The 19356-nt window shown below is 35.2% G+C and overlaps 1 protein-coding gene across 13 annotated transcripts in view; it reads right to left on the reverse strand.

Moving 5' to 3' along the window:
* HMBOX1 (homeobox containing 1) overlaps window positions 1–19356 on the reverse strand; it is a 276942-nt gene that overhangs the window by 62059 nt on the left and 195527 nt on the right. For all 13 annotated transcript variants that reach the window (XM_007476504.3, XM_007476501.3, XM_007476505.3 and 10 more), the window contains one exon: window positions 18709–18862. In XM_007476504.3, coding sequence (XP_007476566.1) covers window positions 18709–18862 — 154 coding nt within the window. The remainder of the gene's footprint in view (window positions 1–18708; window positions 18863–19356) is intronic.

Genomic DNA, 19356 nt, shown 5'->3' on the forward strand with positions numbered 1-19356 from the left:
GGTGGCAGCTATTTGTTTGGGTTTTGGTGGTGAGTTTGCCCTTGAGCTAATTCAGGTTCAGGCATCTTGGCTGAGCCCTCTTGGGAGTTCAGACTGATTCCTTCCTCTTTTTCTCCAAAACCTTACCTTCTAGAGCCTCTAATCTTCCTGCCCAGCACAAGCCAGGTGGGAGAAATCCTACACCCTTTTCCTTCTCCCTTCTTAAATTTCTTTCCACTATATTAATTAAATCACCATAAATTTCCAGACTGACTTGTGTAAAAAATTTTTTTTGTTATTTGGAATATCCATGGCAGCTAATAATTAATATAGTTTAGGTCACAATGCTAAAAATTATCCTTTACACATCTCCTGCATTGTACTTATTTACCCATTCCCTGTGACAAAATGGGCCAAGAAAGAAGAGTTAAGTGTGCTTCTTTCTTCCTTCAGACCCTCTCCCTCCTTTAAGGTTCATTTTAATCAATTAATAAAAACTTATTTAGTTGGAACATAAAGGAGGCAAGGGACACCAGTAACTGGTAAAAAAGAAAGAGGCCATTCTAGGCCAGAGATCTAACTTACAGAATAACCACACCTGTGTCACTGGATTCTGAAGAGTACATGATTGAGAGTAATTAAGAATATGGGAAAGATAAGAGAGGACTAAGTTATGACTGGCTTTGAACACCAAGCAAACAACTTTATATTTGACTCTAGAAGCAACAGGCTTCTGTTTTGCAGGGGGTAGGATGACATGATCAGATATGCATTTTAGGAAAATCACTTAAAAGCCTGAATGGAGGAGTGAGTAGCAAATTACTTGAGATAGTCAGACCCAGAAGTAATAGTTTAGTCCTGAAGTGATGGGCCCTTGCACTAGAGTGGTATCAATATTAGAAAAGAGTAAGGGGTTGTATTTAACAATCATCAGCATGCAACACTATTAGATGATGAGGCCACCAAGTGAAATAGTAGAGAAGGAAAAGGGAAGAGGCACAGGACAGAATGTTATGGAACATCTATGGTTATAGGGTATGATCGGGATGAAGATTCAGCAAAGGAGACATCAGATAGATAGGAGAATGAGGAGAAAGTAGTGTTCTGAAATCCTAGAGAGGAGACAGAATCAATGAAGAGAGCATTATCAACAATGTCAAAGGTTAGAGAAAAGGAGAATGAAGACTAAGAAAAAGTCTCCTGTATTTGGCAACAGAAAGCACTGGTGGGCCAGGTAGGTGGCTCAGTGCATTCAAGAGTCAGGCCTATAGCTGGGAGGTCCTGAATTCAAATTTGGCCTCAGACACTTCCTAGCTATGTGACCCTGGGTAAGCCTTAACCCTATTGCCTAACCCCGTGACGGCAAACCTATGACACGTGGTCTCATGTGGGCTCAGTGTGTCTTGGGGCCTTCCCAGGGAGCCATGTGCCCACAGCCATGACCATGACCATGCCCAGGCTCGGGGGATAGGGCTGCTCCACACGATGGGGGGTGGGGGTGAGCAGCACGAGGTGTGTGCCAGGTGGCTAGGACATGTGGGGCTCCTGTGGGGGTGGGGAGGAGGAACACGTGTGGGCAGTCAGGTTGGCAGGCAGCAACTGTTGCTGTCCTGGTGCACACCAGCCAGCCAGGTGGGAAGGGAGGGGTTGGGGCTGGGCTGGTGAAAGACTGGGTGGGGCTCCAGCCCAGGTGCAAGGGAGGAGTGCCTGGAACTGATTACCAGACACTTTTAGCACCCTGAAAAATATAGCAATGGCTTTACTCACAATTTTTCCCTTTATGTACTTTTATGAGACCATATTCTCAGCATTAAATAATATCAAAACCAACAAAAGAAACAGATTGACAGGTGAAGTTAGTAGTGCTTGCTTGGGCTTAAAGTGTACAAAAGACCAGCCTTCAGTTGAAGATTTAGCCAATGAAGTTCAGCAACAAAAAAGTCACTAATAGGCAGATTAAAGAATTCCCCCTCTCCCTCACTTATTTTAGTTCATGGCACCCCACACAACTTAAATAATATCAAGACCAACAAAAGAAAGCAACTGACAGATGAACAAAGAAGTCACTAAGCAGGTAAGTGAAATAATTAGTTTTTGGTTTATTAAATAGTTATATAATAAAATTATACACATTGTTGTTATTTAAACTATAAATATTCCAAAATTATGGTTTTTTTCTCAGTGACATACCACCCAAGTCATGCTTGGTTTTTTGGAGAATTTTGACAGACCAAGCTCAAAAGGTTGCCCATCACTGGCCTAACCCATACCCTAACCAATACACAGTATTGATTCTAAGACAAAAGGTAAGAGTTTTGTTTTTTTTTTAAAAGCACCAGTAACTTTGGAGAGAGTGGCTATATTGGAATTATAAGGTCAGAACTTGGACTGTAGAGAGTTAAGAAGAGCATAAGATGAAAAGAAGAGGAGGTACCTATTAACTATGATCTCATGGAGCTTAACCATTAAGGCAAGAAATATATGACAATCGTTGGCTAATTTTAACAGAAAGAAGACAATAACATTAATGGAGATTAGGAAAAACTTCTTGAAGAAAGTGGTACTATAACTGAAACTTGAATTATGTTAGGCAAATAAGGAAGCGGAGATGAGGAAGGAGAAAGCACTAGGTATAAGAGAAAATCAGTGAAAATGTCAGGACCTGGGAGATTTACCCTCTCCAATTCCCTTAAATGCCTTGTATCTTTCTCCTAGTGACACTTATCTCTTTCAGAATTGGGAATTATTTCAACCATCTCCTTTGTTTCTATATTCATGTTATGTTGAGTTTACCATTTATAGTATGTACACTCAATTGTGCCCCTAGTGCTATTTACCAGTAATTTTTCCTTTTCTTGATTGATTATGCCTCCCAATTCCCCTACCACCTCTGTTCTAAAACTTCTACTTGTTCTTCAAGTGATCTATACCATCCTTTTCACCCAAATCTAGGTACACGGTCTCTTCAAATATTTCTCTGAAAAAAAAGGATGCTCTATGTTTCCCCCCCACAATTTTACACTCTAAATCACTTTGAAATTAACCCCTTTTACTTTCTTTTCCTTTGCTCCAATCTTAATGAAGAGGTGGTCAATCTCCTTGTGATCACCGACCCCTTAATCTGTTTTACTTAAAAATGGATTTTACATTTTTCTTATTAAGGAAATCCATGTGTTCCTGATAGATTTTCTCTTTAACCCTGGCCCAGTGAGCCATGCTTTATTAATAAATAATATAAAAGAAAAAAAGTCTGGCAAAACTAAACAATATAGTAAAAAAAACTTGACTCTGCATCATTTCACATAAAACTTTCCTGATTCCCATGCTTCTTTGTGCTAACAATCATCATTTCTTATATCATACTAATATTCCACTACATTGAGATACCACAATTTATTTGACTCTTTCCAAATCAATGAACATCTATGTTATTTCTAGTTATTTGCTACTATAGCAAATACTCTAAATATTTTCACCCCTATAATGCATACTTGATTTTTCTAGCAAATAAAGTATTTATTAGGTGTTTACTTTTTGTCAGATCATGTGCTATAAGTTAAGCTTACAAAAACGCAAACCAAACACCTTACACCTTAAGGAGATTACATTCTATTGGGGGAAGAGCAGGTATATCAAAATATATACAAAATAAATTAATTTTGAGGGGAGGTAAGGACCCTGGAATGATCAATTAAGGTTTCATGTGATTGTTACTTGAAAAGAATTTTGAAGGAAATGAGGGATTTCAAGAGGCAGAAATAAAGGTAATATATGCATTACAGGAATAAAGGACATTCAAAAAAGGGGTTCAGAGACAGGAAAATAGCTAGGACAGTTTTGTTGTTCCAAAGTGTTAGGAGTAAGGTACAATATAGCTTAAAGAAGAAAAGTGACTGTGTCCTGCTCACTCCCTTCATACCCAATTCACTAGTGTCAAACCAAGGTCTCATGACACTTCAATTAAATATTCCCTAAGGCACTTTTCCACTGTTTTATAATTATAGATTAAGAATGAACAAAAGGGGCAAAGTTTTTGTAGCACAAAAGTCAAATTTGAATTTTCTGACATTTAAGTTCCCTTCCATGAAACTATGTATAGAAGTCTTAATTTTAGTCTAAGATCTAAATAAAGGATTTCTAACCTGGGCTCAGATATTCCTGTTACTTCCCTGGACATTTTCTCCTCTATGAGTTTTCAAGACACTGCTTTTTTGTGATTCTCTTCCTACCTTTTGAAAAGAATTCTTCTTGGCTATCATTCACATCCTGCCCAATATGTATAGAAATGTTCTAGGGCTCTATTTTGGATCTTTTATTTCTCTAAATTCTCTTGGTGATCTCATCACTATCTTTGGATTCAGGATTCAATGTTTATCACTCTAGGGATGTATACTAAATATTCAATAGCCAGCTTTCATTTCTCTCCTAAATTCCAATCCAGCATCTCCAAATGTCTATTGGACATTTGTACCTTTACAGAATACTGTCACTTATTTACTGCCTTGTACTTCCCAATTGTGTGTATGTGTATATGTATGTATGTATGTATATATGTATGTGCACATAAATACAGAGCACAGTACTTTAAACATAGAAGGTATTGAGCAAACAACTGATTCTTGTGATCAAACTTCAAAAAGATCCTCAATGATGCTTTAGAGATTTTTCTATTCTTGTTTCATCAACTCTGTAACACATTTCCCATATAGTTAGCCTTATCCCTACTCTTTGCAGATATACCAGCTTTGGAATTTAAGAAAATGGAAAACCATCTGTGAACCCACCACAGGGACATTACTTCATCTTATATGTCATTTTCTTTATACCGATTTTCTCATCTTTCTCTTTGATTTCAAAAGAGGTTTTTCTCTTCTCTGAAGCTAACTAGTCTTTCCACATCCAACAAAACTTTCTAAATACTTAGGTTTAATATATCCCTTTCCTATGACCCCTTCTAATGCAAACAAAACAAGACCAACAACACAAAAATATAAGCAAAACTATTGGCAAGAGCTGTTAATATTCCTAGATACAGCTCAATCTTCCTTCATTTTATATTGTCAAATTCCTTAAATCTATGCCCTTCCACTCCCTTAATATTCTGAAATCAGGATGTTGCCACCATAATTCTACAGACAATATACTCTTTTCAAAATTAGAAAATAATGTTGGATTTTTCCTCAATATGATAGAGTAGGTAAATGAAGCCAAGAGCTAACATAAAGAAGAAATACTAAAGTGTATTACCACTAAAAGCAGGTAGAAAACATTATTGTCTGTGAATACTAGTGTCAACAATTTTAGAAAATGAAAACTAGAGTAATAAGACATGAAAAAGAAATTAAAGGTATAAACAATGGCAATGAAGATGTTAAAATATATGAATTAAGAACTTAATGACTATATATCTAGAGAAAATCAGGCATTTAAAATGTCAGTTTAGTGAAAATTTATCAAGTGTATAATATGTGTAAAGCACCATGCTAGGTGCTGGGGATACAAATACACAAATGAACCAGTAGAACACAAGCTACTTTAGAGCAAAGACTGGTATACTTTTCCCCCTCCCTTTTAATTCCAAGCACTAAGCACAGTGGCACATAGCAGGTGCCGAATAAATGTTTGCTGATTTGATTAAAACAGTTCTTGTCCTCAAGAGAAGATCCACTTTACTAGGGAGGTGTAATGTAGACAAATAAATATAGCAGAAAAGTGGTAAGGGGTAGGCAATAGTGGTTAAGTGACTCCATAAGGTGTGAGATTTAAAATGGTTGAGGTCTTAAACCGTAGTGATTAAAATAGTGGAAGATATAAATTGTGATAAGAGAGGGTGAGTAAATTTGACCACAGAAAAAGTTTCACTACAGTGTCTTGGTTTTTAAATCAAATATAAGGTGGTCACCAGGGAAATATTCCCAATTATTCAAATACCCAAGTCAACTGGGTTTTATGGAGATTTTAATTAATACAAATGTGGAATTAAAGAAAAGAGAGAAAGAGAGAAAAAGGAAATAAGTATGAAGGGCCTTAAGCCAACATGGCCTAGACCTGAGTCTTAAGAGAGAGAGATCAGTCAGTCAGTCTTTTAACACTCACCACAAGGTCTGCCTAAGCAAGGATTCTAGTGACACCAGGCCAGCATCATCTCAGCTGCTTTCACCAGCTCCCTCCTCCATCTGAATGTTTCAGAATCAGTCCTTCCTCAATCTGAATGTTTCAGAATGAGTTCTCCTCAATCTGAATGTTTCAGAAAGACCTCCTCAATCTGAATGTTTCAGAAAGACCTCCTCAATCTGAATGTTTCAGAATGACTTCAGCTCTTCTCTGTGCTCTCATTTTTAAGGGCAAAATCTCCTGTCACCTCCCCTAAGTTCTTCCATCTACCGATCACTGTAGATGTTTTCCAAAAGACAGCCCATTTTGAATTCACAGCTGAGTAGATTAATCTCTTTAGTAAATCAGAAAAAAAATGCTGCTATGTTGACTAATTTCATTAAGAGAAAACCTCTGAGTAAGTTTCCACCTTTTAGGTCTAAGTAGTTTACAAGTTGCCCCACCTTTATAGGCACTTAGCATTCCATTGTATCAATTCCAAAAATAGGCATGGCTCAAAGAACTCCTTTCCTTTATAAGTATGGTTTTCAAGTACTTTCATTGTTTAGCAAGGAGTTTTCTGCCCTAAAGCATTCTTAAGTAGGGGTGGAATAGAGGTCCTCCCATAGCAAGGAGTTTTCTTCCCTAAAGCAGTCCCAAGTAGGGATGGGGTAGAGATCCTCCCATAGCAAGGAGTTTTCACATTCAAGTAGAGTTCTCACTATCTGGTAGGGAATTATTTCAAGTAGGGAATTGGAGGATTCCTCAATGTGGAGTAAAATTTTTAACATTCATAAGTCTATGAAATTTTAAGGTTTACAAAGGGTCACACAGCTAGGAAGTGTTTGAGGACATTGAGGTTTAGTTTTAAAGGAAAATAAGGGCTACATTGTCACTACTTTCTTCAGCAATGGCTTGTAAAGAACTTCCAAGGACCTATTGGCAAGGTATTATGACATACCACATGAACCATAAACTCCTCTGCTTGCTGTTTTTTGGTTTTTCAAGGGCAATGATTATGCTTATATATTCCAGAGTATTTTCCAATACTTTTTAAAAACCATGCTCATTCCTACTTTGCTTCATAATGATTCTCTCACCTAAAATTTTCTCCATTTTTCTTCCACGAATCCAAATGCTATTCATGCTTCAAAACTCAACTTGAATGCCAATGTCTCCATAAAGTTGTCCCTATTTTAGTTCTCAGTGATCTCCCATCACCTAAATTCCTAGCCAGTTTATAGATAGTCCACACAGAACATTTAAGTAAAATGTTCTGAATTTTCCCTTGTTATTTGTTAGTAATATATCTCAAAACAGAGTAGAAGATCCTTGAACAGAAGTACTAAATTTCTTTATTTCTTTTTTCTTTTCAAAAGAACCACAGGTAGATAACCAGTATTTATTAAGATCCAATTTATGTGCTAAGTGCTTTGCAAATATTAACTGACTTGATTTTCACAACAACCTTGGGAAGTAGGTGCCATTTTGATCCCAGTTTTACAGTTGAAGAAACTGATGCAATCAGAGATTAAGTGACTTTCCACGGGTCTCCCAGGTAGTAAGTGTCTGAGGCCAAACTTGAACTAAGGGCTTTCTGACTCCAGACCCAATGCTCTTATCCACTGCACCATCTAGTTGCCTTTAGGCAGAAATACTGAAGTCATCTCTATTAGCTGCAATGCAATGATCCAGGACAATTCTGAGGGGCTTATGAGAAAGAACACTATCCACATTCATAGGAAGAACTGTGGGAGTAGAAATGCAGAAGAAAAACATACGATTGATCACATGGTTTGATGGGGATGTGACTGGGGATGCTCTATTGCAAATATTAATAATATGGAAATAGGTTTTGAACAATGACACATCTAAAACCCAGTGGAATTGCTCAATGGCTATGGGAGGGGGGGAAAGGAAGAGGGGAGAGGAAGAACAAGAATCATGTAACCATGGGAAAATATTTTAAATTAACTAATTAAAAAAAAAGAAATACAGAAGGCAAATGGAGGGCCAGGTTGTGGGGAAGATATGTGCTATTGTGGAATATTATGTTTGAGAAAAGAGGTCAGGGATAAAGACACAACCCCAAAATATAAGATAGCACTAAATAAACATTTCTTAGGGGCAGCTAGGTAGCACTATGTGCTAAATGTGCACAAAGTGTAAAGCTTGGAGTTGGAAGGCCCTGGGTTCAAACATGGTCTCAGACACTGTTGGGCAAGTCACTTAACTCTGATTATCTAGCTCTTGCCACAGTTCTGTCTTAAAACTGATAATAAAGGGGGCAGCTGGGTAGTTCAGTGGATTGAGAGCCAGGCCTAGAGACCTAAGAGGTCCTGGGTTCAAATCTGACCTCAGACACTTCCCAACTGGGTGACCCTGGGCAACTCACTTAATTCCCACTTGCCCATACCACTCTTCTGCCTTGGAACCAATACATGGTATTGATTCCAAGATGGAAGGTAAGGGTTTAAAAAAAAACTGATGATAAAGCAGAGGTAAGGGTTTATTTTTTAAAAATTCTCATTGGCTCAACTCAAATTGAAATACCACCTGTGAAGATTGTTTACTATGTTAAGTTCTTTTTACTTGAACTTCTATGACATTTAAAGTTACTACAGAGGCAACTAGATGGCTCAGTGGATAGAAAGGCAGGCCTGGAGACAGGAGGTCTTGGGTTCCAATGTCATCTCAGACATTAACCCCCATTGTCTAGTCCTTACTGATCTTATACTCTGGAACCTGCATTTATTTATTTTTAAACCATTACCTTCTTCTGTCTTAGAATCAATAATAACGGCCACTATAACAGAGTTTAATATTTCTGTTCTTTTTAATTATTTCATGTTTGTAAGCTTTCTAAGAACAAGGATATGTGTTTCTCCAGTACTCAAAATGCTGGGCATACAGTAGCATTTATTAAAATATTTGTGGCTTTTGAATTTTTCATTCATAATGTCAACTCCATCTCCAATCTGCTTATCTGGAAAATGATGAGTGATATATTCCATCTTATTTAACAGATAAAAATCCTAATTACATGGAATATCATTACCATCTCATGGCTTTTAAAATACTATTCCTAAAAACATTGAGGGCCATTTTACATTTTTTTGAACTAGAGGATTAAATTATATAATCCTTGAAACTTGTCCCAATGAGCTAGATGAAATTAAACAAACACTTAAAAATGTATAACTTCTGTACTAGAGGATCAATTAAAAATATTAAAATTGGAAAAAACACAAAAAAAAAAACTTCCCAAAGCATCCAGAACTGAAATCTTCAAGTGCATTAGCAATATTATTAATCATCACTACAGCTTTTATTAACATTTTTACAGCACCAATAACAAGCATTTTCATTTAGTGTTCTTCCCATCAAAGCTATATGAAAAATGTGTATTAACATCTTCATTTTATAGAAATATTCAGTTTGTATAGCAAAACTGCAATCTGAACTTCTAGAATGTGAACTTAACTTGTTACAAAAAGGGGGTGGGAACACAAGTGAACCTGACTGTTAATGCAAATAACAGAAAACAAACAGTTAATACTCTATAAATCCTACAACACTATGGAGATGGAGGCATGCATTGTTGGGAGTTCTGAAAGAGTTTTATATATGATAGATTATTTTCATTTAAGGAAAACAAGATAGATTTGAAAGTTAATCATAAGAATCTTCAATCTTCCAAGAAAACAAATATTATTCCTTTATTTTAGCTACTTAAGCACTTGAACTATTCAATACAAGAGCAAAGTATTTATTACCTGTGGCAAGGAAAGATACGTGAACATAAGTATTTTAAATACCAATTCACGTATATCTATTAAGTCCCTACTATGTGAAGAACATTGTTAGGTATTAGGGAACATACAAAGACTAGGTCCTTATCATTAGGGTATTACAATTTATTAGGAAGATAACATAGGAAAATTAGTAGCTAAATGTGCCCTATTACATATTTAAATTAGAAACCCAAAGAACATAGTACTATATGAAGTCTGAAGAGGAAGATTATCAGTTGTGCCTCATTCCAGCTACTAGTCTGGACTTTTTTAGTTTATTAAATTTTTAATTCCAACTTAATAGCAATAAGAGATGAATTTTAGATTTCTTACTTTACTTTTCTCTAGTAGAGGTACCAATGAACAATGAAGTGATGGCAAGGCAGCATGTAGCAGAAAGAATGCTGGATTTAGGGTCAGGAGAGACTCAGGTTTAAAATACTGTGTATTTAAGTCACTTGGATACTTACTGTATCTCAGTATCCTCATCTATAAAAATGAGGATAACAATGCTTATACTCATAGGATCACTGTAAAGAAATAACTTAAAGCACTACAGAAATATGAACTATTTTTATTAAGGCAGGTAAAGAAAAAAGAGAAAGAGCCTAGATAATTTGGAAAAGAAATGTTGGAGTTGAACGTTATCTCATTTTAACTGTGCCCTCACCACATTGAGGCTATCCTTCTGTTCTGCCCTAATTTTCTATCCCACTCTCCCCAGAAACTGTTTCAGACTTGATCTTCTTTCCACAAACCTCCCATACTGCTCCCCCCACAACACTCTCAGTTAAAGATACCAATTAACACTTTACTGAGTAAATCAGGTCATTGAGCAGTTCATTCCCCTTCTATAAATCTCAAAACCCCTTGACATTAAACCCATTCTTCTATCCTGTACTTCAACTTCTGATAAAGAGGTAACTTTTTTCTTTGTCAACCCCTCTATTTGTACCTTTGATACTTGCCTATTTTCCTCTCTTCTTCCCTTGCTCTTTCCCTTCCTCTCTTCAACCTCTCATTATCTAATTCTTTCCTTGATACTTTCAAACATGTACAAGTCTCCCTTATACGTAAAAAATCATAGACCATAATATTCCCTTAATTTATAATTTTACATCTTTCCTGCTTTTCACTACCAAATCCAAAATAAGAAAATAAAATAAAAAGTGGTCCATGCTCTTTGCCTCTATTTTTTGTTTTAATTTACTTTTCAACCCTTTGACTTCTGATTTTATCACTCAATTGAAAACTTCTGTCTCCAAAGTTACCAGTGATCTCTTAATTGCCAAATGAGGCAATCTTTTTTAGTTCTTATACTTAACCTCTTTGCATCATTTGGCACAGCTGACTACCCTCTCATTTAGTCAGCTTACTGCTACAACAACTGACATTGCCTAACCTCTCTCTCCTGAATAGTCTCTACTCTTTCAGTTTTTATGATATTGCTCTCTATTCTGACTGCTCCTTCTCCATCTTTGATATTTTATCATTCACATCACAAATATAGGTATGTCTCAAGTTTCTGTCTTGAACTCTCATCTTTTCTATATTTATTCTCTTTCCCTTGGTGACTAATCAGCTCACATGGGTTCAGGAATAATTTTAGTGAGGACAATTATCTGATCTATACATTACATTAGTCCCATTCTCTCCTCCTCTAACCTCTACTTACTTAAAAAAAAAGGCTTCATACACAAGTTGGGGGCTACATAAGGTCAAAAAACTTATTAAACTACTATTAAAACCCTATCAAAATGTAAAGAAATAAAACATTTAAATGTTAAAAAAATTAAAGGGTTTCCCCATTTTGCTTAAAGTTCTTTAACACAAACTGCCATTATACATGGTTGTTGTTATCATACTTACAAATAAATATTTTTGTATAGACATAAGCACTCCATTTCCCAACTCTATTATCTTTGTACTGACTACTCCCATTACTGAAATTCATTATTTTAACACTTGCTAGAACCTATTGTTTTTTTCCTTTCTTTGCTTGACCTTATGTAGCCACAACTCATGTATGAAGACAAAAAAAAAGAAAGAAAGAAAAGAACCCTTACTTTCTGTCTGAGAACCAACCAAGACTGTATATTGGTTCTAAGGCAGAAAAGCAATAAGGGCTAGCCAATAGGGATTAAGTGACTTACCCAGTGTCACACAGGAAGTGTCTGAGGCCGAATTTGAACCTAAGGCCTCCCATCTCTATGCCTGGCTCTCAATTCACTGAACCAACTAGCTGCCCCCTATGAAACCTTTCTTGATCCTCTGGTTGCTAATATTGTCCTCCTCCAAAATTAACATTTTTAATTTTTTTTAATTTCTAGAATCAAGCAAATATTTTCCATGTGGTAAAGGCTTCATATTTGTTGAATTATTACAAAACATATCATTTATCAGTTGGGGAAATTGAAGTTAAGGTCAAATACCAAAATCAGTAAAAAAAAAAAATCAAATCTTATTGGCCTTGAGAACTAGACTGCTTAAGTGAAGTGAAGCTTTTTACCATTAAAGTTAAACCGTAATAGTCTATTTATATGCCTGAAGCATTTTTTATGGAAAAAATATATATGGAGTAACAGAAGACATAAAAGAAGAATACTTGTGTTTTTCAACCTTCCATTTTTATTATGAACTTTGCAAAAATCAAAGACGAAAATTTACTTATGCAAAACTGAGAAGAAAATGAGGATTGCAAGATGACACCATGAATATCTATTATATAGAGCTTAGTTTGCTTTTAAGCACATATTAAATTTAACACGGTGGTTTCAAAACTTCCCTGCTTCTCTCTGTCTCCCTTCTGGTATTTTAAAAAATGTTTCATTGACATTTTTTTTCTTTTCTCCTTTTTTTGGTATCATTGTCATTAGTCTCCATTCTCCCTATAACTCTCCTTCCCCTGACTTTCCTCAAAGTCCTCTTTTATAACAAATAAATGTTAGATAAGCAAAATAAATTTACATACTGACCTTTTCTTTTTTTAAAAAAAAACCTTACCTTCCATCTTGAAGTCAATACTATGTATTGGCTCCAAGGCAGAAGAGTGGTAAGGGCTAGGCAGTGGGGGTTAAGTGAGTTGCCCAGGGTCACACAGCTGGGAAGTATCTGAGGCCAGATTTGAACCTCTCTTCTCTAGTTCTGGTTCTCAATCCATTGAGCTACCCAGCTGTCCCAGTTTCTGGAAAAATAAATATCTCATTCTGCACCTCTGATCCTTAACCTCTCTGACAAGAGATGGAAGACAATGATTTCACAATAGGTTTCTGGATCCAGGATTGGTCATCACACTGATTAAAGTTCTTAAATCTTTCACAAAAGACTTTCAGTCTTTTACAGTATTGTAGTCATTATATAAAATATCCTTCTGGTTCAACTCACTTCACTCTGCATTGGTTGATACACATCCCTATAGGTTTCAGTTAATCCCACATAAAGTTTACTCTCTTATACCTGGAAGCTTTATAAAAGGAATTAAAATGCTTACTAAATTTAATCACAATAAAATTTTAGGAAGTTTTACAAAATATTTTCTATTCTAAATCAGAGCAGATATGAAAAGATAATAGACCCCAAATTATTATTCTGTCATGAGATTGAAGATAAAAAGTTTGTACAATATTGAGAGAATATATGGGGAAGGATAAATACTTCATTTTGAATTTTGTCAACTATTCTTGTCAGCTACTATTCAAAGAGCAAGGCACAACAACCACACAAGACTTGGTATTTGAAGAATACAGGTTAGAATAAGATATTCTGAAACGCAAAAGATAAAATATAAATAACCAAGAAGTAGTTATCTAGCAAAAATATGACCCTATAAGGTAAGGGGGAAAAAAGACCTTTAATACAAAGGATTTCCAGACATTTCTGAAGAACAGATAATATTGAAAACTATACTTTGAAATGGAGTCAAGAAAAAATTAGAATGGCACAGACATTTGACTAACTAGAGGGGACTATAAGGTGGTAAATCACTTACATTCTAATAATAATCTCCTGTAAGATTGTGAACTTTCTAAGGACAATACCTGTTTTTTGCCCCTTTTGGTATCTCCAGAATGTTTAGTGCAATGCGTGGCCCATAGTAGTCATTTAATAACTGTTGACTAATATGTAAAGAAACAAATATCCTCACACAGCCATAGTATCTTCAAAGGTGATAGGGAAAAAGTTAAATAAGACAAGGAAAAAGTCTGGGAGTGGTTTTATTATGTCTGATGGTCTTAGAAGATAGAAATGTATAAGATGGAATATATAAATATGGAGGAAGGAATGGGGAGAATGGGGATTACCTGAACTTCATTTTTGTCTTACCTGGGACAAAAGGAAATTGAAAAACTCAAACATACACACATGCAAACACATTGAGAGTGGGGTAAAAATACACTAAAATCAACTAGGAAATAGGTCGGAGTGAAGGAGATTGGGGTTTAGGTGGGAAAAGACAGGAGAGGGAATAGTCAAAATATCACAAATAAACGCAGAAAAGTAGAAATGCTAAAGATATCACTTACCGATTATAATGTAAATATTAAATAAATATATATTTAATAAAAAAACTTTTAAAGGAAGAATTAAAAGTTAGAGACTTATTAGCTTAATCCTAGAGAACTGATGGGCAAGAGACCGAATTATAGAAATCATAGAATATTTCATCAAAGAAAATTATAGCATAACAAAACTAATGAAATTTAGCTTTAGTAGTCCCTTAGGGTTAAATATATACCTCTAAACAGCTTCAAGAAATAAGAAAAAGGAAAAAATCAACATAGGCACCTAATCAAAAGAAACAAGAGAAATGACAAATCAAAAAACCCTAAATGAAGAAGAAATTTTAAAAATCAAGTAAGAGATGAATGAAAAAGAAAGGAAAAACATACCCTAGTGAATTGGCAAATAAAATCTGAATTCCATATTCACTAAACTGTATATAATTTTTCACGCAGCCAAACCACAACTAGGCCTATAATCCAAATACTTAAAAAAAAACAGGTCCCATATATACAAAACTGTTTATAACAGCTCTTTTATGTTTTAGTAATAAAGAACTGGAAACTAAAAACCAAGGAGCTTTCCATCTTTTGAGGAATGGCTAATCATATGGCATAAAATGCAACGATATTTTAGTAGGCATTAAGAAATGGATGGTATCAGAAATGTGGAATGATCTATATGAATTTATGTAGAGAGAATGGAACAGAACAATAATTTATAAACTAATGACAATATTTTAAAGAAAAAGTTTTTAAAGATTTTAAAATTCTGATGAAATGACCAACTACAATTCTAGAGGGCTGTTGATGAAACAACCTGATAGAGATGTAAAGAACTCGATGCAAAACAAGATACTTTTTTTTGATACACCAATGTGGTAATTTGTTTTGTTTCACTACACATCACTGTTAAATATGCTTTGTCCCCCCCCCCCAAAGGCAGTAGTGAGAGCATAATGTAACATCAAAGGAGGATAGGCATGGGGTAACCCCCCCCCAAAGAGGGTAATTGTGGTTTATAAAATGTAAACAAGAGAAAAGAAAGGGCAGAAATAAAGAAATGTAAGCTAGAAGGGCATTTCTGAAAGTTATTAGTTGATTTTATTATCAATTAAAAAGAAAAGTAAATTGTATATAATAAGAGTTACAGTTTCATATCCAATTCTTTTCAAAATTCTGTTCTGATCAGATCACAAGTAGAGTACTGTGCTGATATTGAGACATTAATAAAATGTGATATTAATGAAAGAGCATATGTGTTAAAGAAAAGCTAGGAACATGAAGGTGTGGGAATCCATGCTACATAAAGATTATTTCAGATATTTAGGGATATTTCTGCCCCAGAAAAGAGATGACTGGTAGATGTTTTCTATTATTTGAAAGGCTGTTAATAGAAAAAGAATTAAGTCTTATTAGTTTTTGCCCCAAAGGGCAGAACCATGTAAACCTCAAAATTCCTTAGACTTATAAATGTTGGAAATTTCACCATTGGGATATTTCATACTTGGAAAATTTCTTACTGATAGTCTATTGGAATGGGAACCCCATTGGCATGGGAGGTTCCTTTTCTTCCCTTCTTAAGATTACTTTAGGACAGAAACCTTTTGCTGAACAATGGAAAGGACTTTGACCTATGCTTAAGCATAGAACAGGAATTTCTTTGAATTATGATTGATTTTAGAATTGATACAATGGAGATACTTGGAATCAATCTCCACCCTATTCAGTCCTAACAGGATTGAGTAAGGGCTGCAGCCTAGATCAAAATTTAATTATTCCAATCTCTACCCTACTCAGGTTAACAGGATTTAGAAAGGGCTGTAGCAAAGGAGCAAAGATTTAATTATTTCAAAATATGACCTTCAACAGACATGTGCAAAGCCTCTGGGCAGTCCTGGGTTAAGCTAGAGCCTCCACTGGCACAGGGAAATTGATGGACAGTGATTGGTAGATGTGAGAACTGAGGGGAGGCAACTTGAATGGTTTCCTTAAAGATCAGGGGGGTCTGAAGACTCGGGGGGTTGAGGAGTTGATCGGAGTGGTGGCAGTGTACTCTGAGAAGCTTGCTCTGAAGGAAGCTGAAGGTGGGGGCCTCTGAGACTGTTTCTCCATTTTGGTCACGTGAGTAATAGGGACTGATCTCCTTTCTTTGCCCCAGCTATCTAAGGGCTTGGGCCTTTTGGCCCAGCCTAAACAGAAGGGGTATTTAAGCCCTATTCCTTTCTCTCCCTTTTTCTCTCTCTCTATCTCTAATTCCTTTCTTCCTCCTATTGTAATTAAACTCCATAAAAGATTGACTGCAAACTTGAGTTTTCATTTAGGAATTACATAGCTGAATTCCTTGGCGACCTTAAATTAATATATATCAGTCTTTTAAAGTGATTCCCTTGTAACAACCAGGAGAAATAAGTGGGAACTGCAAAAAGGTAAAATTATTCTTAATGACAAGAAGAACTTTCTAACAATTATAGCTATTCAAAAGCAGAATAGGGTTCTTTCAAGGGTTCCTTACAAATAGAAGATAGATGACAAGTAGCATGCTTCAGACTAGATGGCCAATGAATTTCCTTCCAATGAGATTGAATGATTACAGGACTCCTGTATTAATTAAATCTTTTCTCCTCAGAAGGCACCATTCTAGTTCAGTATCTCACACTCTTATTATCTAGATGATTTTGAGCTTTTTTAGGACTGTCATATGAAAGAAAAATTAGACTTTAGCCCAAGAGGGAAAAACCAGGAGCAATGAGATGATGATACCAAGGAAGCAATTCTTTTCTAAAAATTAATGCTGTCCAAAAGTGGAATGGACTGGCTCAAGAGATTGTAGGATCTTATCCTCTAGAGGTCTTCAATAGGATGCTGGATAAATAAGTGCTGGCTATTTTAGTGAAGTTTCCTTCTAGCATAGGTTGGACATGATGGCTTTTCCAACTCTACATTCTATGACTATGGTGAACAGAGATGGTGACTCACAATTCTGCATATTTGTATCAAAGTAACATTTTCTATTAACTCTTGAAATCTATTTAAAAGTCTGAAATTTGGGAGCAAACCAAGCCATTTTGAAGTCCTATATTTTTTAAACATTTTGTAAATAGTGAAAACACAATCTCAATTCCAAAGTACATATAATCACATTCCTATCTATAATTTTTAGTATTTACAAATTTAAGCCACACTTATTTTTACTAAAATATTCTTCACATGTACAATTCCACTTGTTATTCATGTTTTACTTGCACTACATAAATTCCATTTAATTAATTAAGAAAGCTTTTCAGGATTTTCAAAAGAAAAGTTTAAAGTTATTTGAAAATGGAGACTTTAAAAATCAATTCTTTAACAGTAACTGATTCTACTAGTCAGGGATCCTAAACTTGAAAACTGATTTTTTTTGATGATTGAGTGAATATTTGTTAAGTTGGCTATATAAAAATGCTACAATAATAGATGAACGGTACTAAAAAATCCTCTCTTGAAAGTGGGGAACTATTTTTTGTCTTTATATTGTCAGAGCTTGGCACAAAGGGGACACAATAACTACTTGCTGACTAATTTGTATATAAGGAACATAAATGACACGGCACTTGACCTCAATGAATTTACAAGCTATCAAGAGAGAGAAAATAAAGTCACAAAATTACATGTTAACATTTAAGAAACAATGTATCAGTAAAAATGTTGTAAAATGATTTAAATATAGAAGCACTTAGGATATTGAGTAATGGACTAATTTGGTAGGATTAATAAAGGAAGCCTTAGAATGAAAGAAACAAGAGACATGAATTGGCAAAAAGAGGAGACCACATTGGGAGAGGAAATGATATTTCCTAAACAGAATCTTGAATTCCAAAGGATGAAGTGCTTTTTGTAAATGATCTCATTAACAATCAACTATTAATATATTAGAGCTAAGGAATATAAAAGTGAAGGTTATATATCAATAAATAACACACTAGAACCCAGATTAAAAGTCTAATAAATATAAGACTATATGCAAATCCAGGATAAGAACCAAGAGGAGGTCATAAAAATAAATAAAACTAAGTAAATAAATCAGCATCTAGATCTCAAGGATGTAAAAACAATTTACTCATCTGTGAAAAAATTCACTCTAAGGGCCATATAAGACTCAGATTCTAATATGACAATTCCTACAACAATAAAACATTTCTCAAATGGGGCTTATGTGGAATCCAGTTGATAATCCAAAGGAGAAAAATAACTTCTTAGATTCTAGTCAAGGCTTTGGGGGGGGGGGGGGGGGCACAGCAATTTCTCTTCTAAGTTTAGGAAATATCTCATCCATAAAACTGTTAAGAAGAGGACAAATGTACCTTTCCATGACAGCCAGGCACTCTTTTCTCCAAGTAAATCGGCTACCTCGACGTAGTCTGAAGGTGCCAGATGTTGCAGTGACTGGGGGAGGTGTTTGTCTCCACTCTGGGTCTTCTACTGGAATGGGAGCAGGCCTCATACTTAGAGTAGCACCTAAAATAAAGATAATATTTACTGAAAGAACAAAGATGTTTTAGTTCTAACAAATGATAAGAAAACAATGGCATGTAATTTACTAAACAAATATACAATATACTTCTGTCTTATCCTTCTATTTCAATCCTGTCACTAACATGCCATCCTTTTATAATACCTAGCTAAATAGCTTTTTAAGCTTACAAAGCACTTTTCCGACATTATCTCACTTGATAATAATGACCACCCTGTAAGATAGGTGTTTTTATCATCCCCATTTTATAATGAAGGATTATAATTTCCCCTACTTTACTTTTACTAAGTAATATAAATTTGGGATCAAGATATTCATATTTGGTAGGAATCTCCCCCATCTTTCCTGAGTAGGAAGAAATCTTATTCCCTCTTGGGCGAGGCCAGTCTGTCTACATTCCTCCACATTGTTTAAAATAAAAGGACTTTGAAATTTAATTATATCTTGAATGATTAAGCAAGTTTATGTGTCAGCTGAC

This window comes from Monodelphis domestica, chromosome 1, assembly GCF_027887165.1.
Source record: "Monodelphis domestica isolate mMonDom1 chromosome 1, mMonDom1.pri, whole genome shotgun sequence".
NCBI lineage: Eukaryota > Metazoa > Chordata > Mammalia > Didelphimorphia > Didelphidae > Monodelphis > Monodelphis domestica.